General features: G+C 35.5%; 1 protein-coding gene across 1 annotated transcript; it reads right to left on the bottom strand.

Annotated features, from left to right (window-relative positions):
- Positions 1 to 5,843: 5,843 nt before the first annotated feature.
- LOC138844831 (olfactory receptor 4K13-like) lies at positions 5,844 to 6,779 on the bottom strand. The gene has a single exon (XM_070054870.1). It carries the CDS (start codon positions 6,777 to 6,779, stop codon positions 5,844 to 5,846), a length of 936 nt encoding a protein of 311 aa, XP_069910971.1.
- Between the last annotated feature and the right edge of the window lie 3,376 nt (positions 6,780 to 10,155).

The raw sequence follows: 10,155 nt of genomic DNA, 5'->3' as shown, positions 1-10,155 counted from the left end.
TAAAATATACATTTTAATGTTGGACAACATTACAACTATTAAGGAGAGAGATTTTTTCATCCATTTTGATGTGAACTGCAACAAAGAAATCTGAGCTTATAACACACCTTCATATGATTCCCATGAAACCTTAAAATACTTAGGTTCAGATTTACATGCTTGGAATAAGAGTTTTTAGTAGAGATCTAGAAATTAAGGATAATGGAACAGAACAATTTTAAAAAATGAAAACTTATTTCAGTTTCAAAGTGTTACAGTTCCTCAGAATTTGAGAATTAATCTACCCTGTGGGTATACAAGGAAGTTCACTGAGAAATCATGGCTTTGGATGGAGAAATATGAGTGCCTCACACCTCTCTGTCCAAGGTTGACAGTGGCCTGTTTAGGAGGGTTAATTGTAAAAACATGGTATTTATTAATGTAACTCTACACTGGCTTCTAAAAGTCAAACATTATTTGTGTAGAAATATTTTAAATATAATTTTTATAGTAATAGAAATATAGGTAGCAAAGTATTCCTTAAAAATAGTTGTAAGAGTTTTGAGTGTTGTGTTAACCATGAACTCACACTCTGCTCTTGGACAAATCACTTCAGTGAATGAAGACTTGGGAAACTGAATGAGGGACCAGAAAATTGAGACAATGGATGGATGAAACCCTTGTTTAGAAGTTTGAGGATTAATGGGAAGAGTACACAAGGTACAAGAGACATAGAATTCAGGATGGCCTTCTAAGGTGATAAAATTTAAATATATTAATATCTTGATATAAAAATCCCAAAATAGAAGAATACATTAAAATGCAACAAGATCTTTTCAACAAATCATGATGGAAGAACTAGATATGTCAGAATCAAAACCAGCTATAATCATTTCCACTGAGATCTGGCACCAGACAGGGATGTCCACTCTCACCACTGCTATTTAACATAGTTCTGGAAGTTTTAGCCAGAACCATCAGACAAGAAAAAGAAATCAAAGGAATACACATTGAGAAGGAAGAAGTCAAACTATCCCTCTTTGCAGACAATATGATTCTTTACTTAGGGGATCCAAAGAACTCTACTAAGAGACTATTGGAACTCATAGAGGAGTTTGGCAAAGTGGCAGGATATAAAATCAATGCACAAAAATCAACAGCCTTTGTATACACAAGCAATGCCACGGCTGTGAAAGAACTGCTAAGATCAATCCCATTCACAATAGCTACAAAAACAATCAAATACCTTGGAATAAACTTAACCAAGGATGTTAAAGATCTCTACGATGAGAATTACAAAATCTTAAAGAAAGAAATAGAAGAGGATACCAAGAAATGGAAAAATCTTCCATGCTCATGGATTGGAAGAATCAACATCATCAAAATGCCCATTCTCCCAAAAGCAATTTATAGATTCAATGCAATCCCAATCAAGATACCAAAGACATTCTTCTCAGATCTAGAAAAAATGATGCTGAAATTCATATGGAGGCACAAGAGACCTTGAATAGCTAAAACAATTTTGTACAACAAATACAAAGCCAGAGGCATCACAATACCAGATTTCAAGACACACTACAGGGCAGTTGTTATCAAAACAGCATGGTACTGGTACAGAAACAGATGGATAGACCAATGGAACAGAATAGAAACACCAGAAGTCAACCCAAACACTACAGCCAACTTATATTTGATCAAGGATCTAAAACCAATCCCTGGAGCAAGGACAGTCTGTTCAATAAATGGTGCTGGGAAAACTGGATTTCCACATGCAGCAGCATGAAGCAAGACCCCTACCTACACCGTACACAAAAATCCACTCAACATGGATTAAAGACCTAAATCTACGAACTGACACCATCAAATTATTACAGAACATTGGAGAAACCCTTCAAGATATTGGCACAGGCAAAGAATTTCTGGAAAAGACCTGGGAGGCACAGGCAGTCAAAGCCAAAATCAACTATTGGGATTGCATCAAATTGAGAAGTTTCTGTACTGCAAAAGAAACAGTCAGGAGAGTGAAGAGACAACCGACAGAATGGGAAAAAATATTTGCAAACTATGCAACAGATAAAGGGTTAATAACCAGAATCTACAAAGAGATCAAGAAACTCCACAATAACAAAACAAATAACCCACTTAAGAGATGGGCCAAGGACCTCAATAGACATTTTTCAAAAAGGAAATCCAAATGGCCAACAGGCACATGAAAAAATGTTCAAGATCACTAGCAATCAGGGAAATGCAAATCAAAACCACAATGAGGTTTCACCTCACCCCGGTTAGAATGGCTCACATACACAAATCTACCAACAACAGATGCTGGCGAGGATGTGGGGAAAAAGGGACACTAACCCACTGTTGGTGGGAATGCAAACTGGTCAAGCCACTATGGAAGTCAGTCTGGAGATTCCTCAGAAACCTGAAGATAACCCTACCATTCAACCCAGCCATCCCAGTCCTTGGAATTTACCCAAAGGAATTTAAATTGGCAAACAAAAAAGCAGTCTGCACCCTAATGTTTATTGCAGCTCAATTCACAAAAGCCAAGACCTGGAACCAACCTAAATGCCCATCAACGGTAGAATGGATAAAAAATTATGGGATATGTACTCTTTAGAATAATATACCTCAGTAAAAAATCAATGAAATCCGGTCATTTGCAACAAAATGGAGGAATCTGGAACACATCATGCTGAGTGAATTAAGCCAATCCCAAAGGGACAAATACCATATGTTCTCCCTGATTGGTGACAACTGACTGAACACCAAAAAGGAAACCTGTTGAAGTGAAATGGACATTATGAGAAACGGTGACTTGATCAGCATAGCCCTGACTGTTAATGAACAACTTAATACATTATCCCTCTTAGTAGTTTTTTTTTTGTCTGTTCTACTTAATATGACTGGTTTAATTCTATAATTAATACACAGTTATTCTTAAATGTTGACATTTAACTGAAATGTGATTCCTGTTAAATATGAGTGGGGATAAGAGAGGGAGGAGATGTACACTTTCGGACATGCTCAAGCTGACTTGCCCCAAATGGTAGAGTTAGAAACATACCAGGGGACTCCAATTCAATCCCATCAAGGTGGCATGTACCAATGCCATCTTACTAGTCCAAGTGATCAATTTCTGTTCACAATTGATCATAATGAAAGGACTAAGAGTCAAAGGGATCACATAAACAAGTCTAGTACCTGCTAATACTAACTGATAGAATAAAAAAAGGGGAGAGCGATCCAACATGGGAAGCGAGATACTCAGCAGATTCATAGAATGGCGGATGTCCTAAACAGCACTCTGGCCTCAGAATCAGCCCTTAAGGCATTTGGATCCAGCTGAAAAGCCCATGAGAGTATTTCAGGCATGGAAAGCCAAGACACTTTGGCAAAAAAAAAAAAAAAAAAAAGGACCTAAATGAGAGATCTCTGTGAGTGAGATCCTAGTGGAAAGAACAGATCTTCAGAGAAGGAGGTACCTTTCTCTGAAGGGAGGAGAAAACTTCCACTTTGACCATGGCCTTGTCTAAATATCATCAGAGTTGGTGAACTCAGGGGGCTTCCATAGCCTTGGAAACTCATGACTGGTGCATAGGGAGATTACTGATGCCATAAACAGGAGTGTCAATTTGTAAAGTCAACAACAGGAATCACTGTGCACTTACTCCTCATGTAGGATCTCTCTCTTTAATGTGCTGTACATTGAGAGTTAATGCTATAATGAGTACTCAAACAGTATATTTCACTTTGTGTTTCTATGTGGGTGCAAACTGTAGAAATCTTTACTGAATTTATACTAAACTGATCTTCTGTATATAAAGAAAGTTGAAAATGAATCTTCATAAGAATGGAAGGGGAGAGAGAGTGGGAAAGGGGAGGGTTGCGGGTGGGAGGGAAGTCATTGGGGGGAGGGAAGCCAATGTAATCCATAGCTGTACTTTGGAAATCTATATTCATCAAATAAGTTTAAAAAAAGAAACCAGCTATAATGAAACTCAACCTATATCTCACAAGTTTCAGAAAATTTAACTATTAAGCTGATTTATAAACTTGAATGATAATAGGCAAAATTAAATTTTCTGGAAAGAAACAAAAAATATTCATTGATTTGGGCAAGGCAACCCCTTTCCAGACATAACTGCAAAAACATGATACATAGGAAAAAAAGTAAGTACACTTTTCTTTCCTGTTATTTTGGGGGCTCATAAAAATGTTGCATACAGCAGTCATGTTGGAAGGCCGGAGAAGAAATATCTGAGAAGATAATTTTGAAGTTTTATTTGAAAAATGCCTGGAGTCAGTGTAGAGAAGATGGGCGGTGGAAAGCTTTCTAAAAGAAGCTCTTTTTTTATTTTAAGTAGTTTCAGATAATAGAAAGAGAACACTACACATTAACACTTCTGTAACAAAATTGCAGTGACACTAGATAATCCAAAAAAGGAAAAATATAATATTTTTACAAGTTTGGTTCAAATTAAAATGTCAAACAAATGTTGATTACATTAGGTCAACATCAGAATTTTGGTATTATACACTATAGTTACAGATTAAAAGAAAAGAAGTTGATTATGTTAAAGCATGCATAAAATATTTCTAGAAAGTCAACAATAATTTAAAGTATTGTAAGACTGTGAGTGGAGTGAAAGTATTTTGACTTGAAACTCTTTGCTAATATTTCAGAAAGAGTATAAATTCTGGAAAAATAAAGTATTTTCCTTTCAGCATTATACTGACGATTACATCTAAAGCAATAAGAGAATAATTAAGGGAACAAGGGAATTGGTTTGAAAGGGATCATGAATTGAAAGAGAACAAAGGACACCTTGTCAATTCTCTGTAGAACAATTGGGGTATTCAAGTCATGAAAGAAACGATATGTAGTTTTAAACAATTTGCCACATATACAATAAACATACAAAAACCTGTAAGGTTTTCTACACGAGGATTAATCTACTAAAATGTAGTGCAAAAGAGGTTTCTCATTATAATAGTAACACAATTTGATACCTGCTATTAAATTAGATTTAAAAAGGAAACAATCCTATTGAGAAATCAGCACAAATAAGAACAGGAATTTTACCAAAGCAGAAAGAGATTGGTTAATATAATTTGAATTATTGCAAATCTATTATGAACTAAGGCAATGCTGTATCAAAAGATGAAAATTTTTATATCCAAATAGCAAAAAAAATTCTCATACAATCCTGTATTGCCAAGATCAAGCAGAAGTATGTTGTGTAATAGATAATAGTGATTATCTTTGCCAAGAGAAAAATAGTTGTGTGTAGAAAATTGCTTAGGTTTTTTATTATTTCTATTAGTCCACTTATATAGTAAAAGATAATATGAAATAAATGCAGCAAACTGTGGGGAAATTCATAAGGTTATGTGTTTGTCACTATCTACATTTAACCCTGTAATTGAGGTCATTCATAAGAATAAGAGAGAGAGAGAGACAGAGATCTTCTGTCTGTTGGTTCATGCCCAAATGTTTTCAACAGCAAGAGCTGGACCAGGCATAAGGCCCTGAAGTATAAATTTAGTCTAAAACATGCTATACATCTGTGGAAAGGAATACATCTTCAAGGGACCTTTCAGGTTCAGGGACCTTTCAACTCTAGTTATAGCATACATATTTCTTGGAGAGCAGTAAAGGAAACATTTTGAACAGAAAAGTTTAATCCTTCAAAAAAACTACACATGTCATTGAAATACAATGATGGAACACAATGTTTTATAATTTTAATGTACAACATGATTATTTTTAAAAATCAACAAATCAGACAAATTAATGCCACTTATTCTGACATGTTACATTTGTGGGTTTTGCATAAAACCCTTCATCTTCACTGTTGTCAAAAGATCTGCCTGGAACTGATGTGTCGGTTCCTCAGTCGGCTCATGGCTGCTTTCATTTCCTGATTCCTCAGAGTGTAAATAATGGGATTCAATAAAGGTGTGACAACTGAATAAAACACAGAAAGAAACTTATCAACTGACAAGCTACTAAAAGGCCAAGCGTAAATGAAGATGCATGGCCCAAAGAATAAAGTGACCACCGTGATATGAGCAGACAGTGTGGACAGAGCCTTGGAGAGTCCCCCAGAGGATCGACGTCTCACAGTGACCAGAATGATAGTGTAGGATATGAGCAAGAGGATGAAGCAGATAAAAGCCAACAGTCCACTGTCAGCAATCACCAGCAACTCCAGCACGTAGGTCTCAGTGCAGGCAAGCTTCAGTACGAGAGGAAGGTCACAAAATACATCATCTATCACATTGGGGCCACAGAAGGGCAAGGTGACAATGAAGACCATCTGGCTCATGGTGTGCACAAAGCCAACAGTCCATGACAACAGGACAGATCCCAGGAGCACTCGGCGGTTAATGATGGTTGTGTAGTGAAGAGGTTTGCATATTGCAGTGTACCGGTCGACAGCCATAGCTACGAGAAGAGTCATCTCAGTGCCACCTAATAAGTGCAGGAAGAACACTTGAGCCATACATCCCCACCAGGAGATCGTTTTATGCTCCCTGAGAAAGTCTGTGATCATTTTAGGGGTTGTGATTGTGGACACACACATATCAAGAAAGGAGAGGTTTCCAAGAAGGAAGTACATGGGTATTGAATGAAGGTGAGAGTCAAACGTAATACAGACCACAATGAGAAGGTTTCCTGCCATGATTGCTGCATAGGCCAACAAAAATATGAAAAAAAAGAAAATTGCAAGTTCCTTTGTGTTGGTGAGTCCTAACAAAACAAACTCAGATATCATTGAGGTATTGCTCATACCTATCTAATAGGAGTTCACAGCAAGCTTTAAAAGTGAAGATAGTCTGGACAAAGTGATTACTTAACCTGTGATATTTTGAGGACATGGACATACAGAAAGTGAGTATTTGATTCCTATAAAAGAAGCGAATATGTTTTAGCTGGTTTATAAAGCAACAATGACATTCCTACAATTTTTCAGCCAGAAAAGCACAAAATATGGAAATTTATTATAAAATTCTTCACATAAAATGTTCAGGCCTAGTTTGTGACTTCACAGGCATTGTTTTTTCCTATTGTGAGTTCATGATTTCATGACCCATGGATTCAACCTGATCAGAGTAAAATGAGTCAAATGACCATCATGAAGTGATTTCATTCAAATGGATAAAAGCATACTCATTTCAATTGTATTACCTTATATTTATTATTTTCCATTTCCCTCATTTAAAGCATTGCGATATATGTGTATGAATTAAACTATACACTCAACTAAGAAAATTACAGTAAGGAGCTTTCTATCAGTTATCTTATACTCTTAACACCATTTTCATTCCCTAAGGACATCCACTAATTTCACTTATTCCTGAAATTTTAAACTGATGACAGTTTGTCATATATTCTTACTGTCTTTGTCCAAAATGATTTCGAAATAAACTTACTAGGAAGTTTATGGATGATAACACAAGTGTTTATCAGTGTCCGGTTTTCTGTTTGTTTCTGTTTATTGGGGGAGGTGCAGTGCTCTGTATCGTACTTTGGGTACAGAACTCCTGACTTCTGTTGTCTAGTCATGTTATGACTTTCCTGAATCTCCTCCTGGAATTCTGGCTAGAGTTCTTGGGTTCATGTCTCTTTGTACATTGCATGCAGGAAGTCTCTGAACAAGCAGTTGTGTATTTCCTTGACTCCTAAATGCTGGTCTTCTCTGTACCCAGTGCTTTCCTTACATTTCCTAAGTGTGGAGACGGACCCTGAACCAGTACCCTGGGTCTTCCTTCCTTGACAGTTGTACTCTAGGTGTGTTGCCATGTTGAATCGATACTGTTGGTTCACTCTAGTGTCAGTTCCTACTTTAGATTTGGACCTTTTGTTCTGAACCTTCTGTTCCTTTTCTTCTCTTAACCTTAGAATTATTACTGATAACACACACAAACACCATATTCTAGGGTTGAAGCACCACTGCAGAGAGTGGAAAATCTACTCTGACCTAACATTTTGGCTTAATATTTTAGCAAGTAATCAGATGACATTGCTTAGCCCAATAACAATCTGAAGAGCAAGGTTAAAATTTTAATTCTGGCCTGCACATTGATGAAGAACATATGCTTTCAACTCTGTTGAACATATATTTGTGGGTTTTTTTTTTTTAGGAAATTAAATGTCAACTTCTTAACCTCACAGATTATTAAGAAGCTTACTAATATATATTGAATATATTAATACATTTCATTTACTATACACAGGAGTTATATATGTGGATTAACATGATTCTACTATTTAGAATTCTGTTCTTTAGAATTAATCTCATTTCCTAGTGATTCTAAAGACACCAGAATATACATTTTACTATGGAAGATTTGTAAAGATTATATTGATTAAAATTTTTGCTTTATTTATTATAATACATCACACTGCCTCATTATCTACTTTATAAATCATTATTGTCATTATCATGGTAACCTCAATCATATACAATAACTGAGTCTATATACTGGTTAGGAAAGTGGTTTTCAAGACTGCTGTACTCAATCTTAAAATACTAATAAAAGAAAATCTGTAACAGACTCACAAAAGTAATTTTTATGCTTTAACAGGTAAAATAAAATTGGGGCAGCATACCTTTTTTATGTTTTAAAGATAGTATATGAGCATACTTATTTTTAAATAAATTCATCAAATTTTGTGGGTATATTTAAAAACCATATTGTAAGAGCTTATTTAAAAACCACCTTGTAAGAGCTTATAAGCATGTATACCTAAGTCTACACATAGATGGATACAAATCTGTTATAATAATAGTCATTCATTATGACAACTTGTATGTATGATCAAAACAAATAAGATTTTTAAATATGCAGTTTCTTACTCAGGCAGAGCTAAAAATAGGTTAAGAAAATGAGTTCTTTATAACTCAGGCTGTGGTTAAACTTCAAATGGATTTTGAGAAGTAAATACTAATTAACACTAAACTAAGAAGAAGTAAATATCATTTACTCAACATAGATCAGATAGTTTGTGATCTAAAAATGGGACAAATGGTTTATGATGGTGGATGCACAGTTTTTCAAGGCCTTTTGTATGGTTAAAGATAAAAATTACTCCACTACTTTCAATCGTGGTTGCTGCTTAGGGAAAACAATAAGTCAGATATCTAATACTGGTTATCTATATCCAATAACCAATACATTTCCACAGAAACACTTCACTAGTCTTAGCATAGTTCATGTATGTAGAAATGTGTAACTGTTCTTTTTATAAGGATAAGGACTACACAGTGTCTGTTGACTGGGTTTTTCATCGTGTTTCTTTTTTATGAAAGTGTTATGCCATAAATAAACGTGACAATTCAGGAGTAATGTTTATTTATCACCAAAGAAATTTTGATAGGTTCCAAGATAAGTACTATAAATATTTTCCTAATTTAAATAATACACTTGTAAATTTAAAAGAAAAGAGTCAGGGCCGGCTCAGTTTCACAGTAGGTTAATACTCTGCCCGTGGCGCCAGCATCCCATATAGGCACTGGTTCTAGACCCAGCTGCTCCACTTCCAATCCAGCTCTCTGCTGTGACCTGGGAAAGCAGTAGAAGATGGCCAAGGTCCCTGGGTCCCTGCACCTTCATGGGAGACCTGGAGGAAGCACCTGGCTCCTGGCTTCAGATCAGCAAGACTCCGGCTGTTGCGGCCACTTGGGGAGTGAACCAGTGGACAGAAGACCTTTCTCTTTGTCTCTCCCTCTCACTGTCTGTAACTCTACCTCTCAAATAAATAAATAAAATCTTTTAAAAAAAAGAAGAGAGTCGACACTAGAAGTATATAAAGATTTGTTCCACTATATTGATAAAATTAATAAAATTAGAAGGTAATTGTTTTTGATGTGGGTAGAACAGCACTGAGTTTACAGGAAGTGGTTAGTCCTTGGGTTAAACAGTTATCAGAAATTAATATATTAGCACAATTAGACAATTGTATTGACTAAAATATTGCAGAACTTTGGTCAAGAAAATAAGTATAGAGTTAAAGGGAAATTTTAATTAATCAGTTATCTCTATAATTCCATAAATGTTTTCTGAATTAAACTACTCAGTATAGGAGAGGAAACTTAGATACAAAAATTAATATTAAAAAATAAATAATTATTCCCCTTCCCTTGATCTTTTATTAGATTAAAT

Source organism: Oryctolagus cuniculus, chromosome 12 (genome assembly GCF_964237555.1).
Source record: "Oryctolagus cuniculus chromosome 12, mOryCun1.1, whole genome shotgun sequence".
NCBI classification, from domain to species: Eukaryota; Metazoa; Chordata; class Mammalia; order Lagomorpha; family Leporidae; genus Oryctolagus; species Oryctolagus cuniculus.
This window is presented reverse-complemented; position numbering and strand designations above follow the sequence as displayed.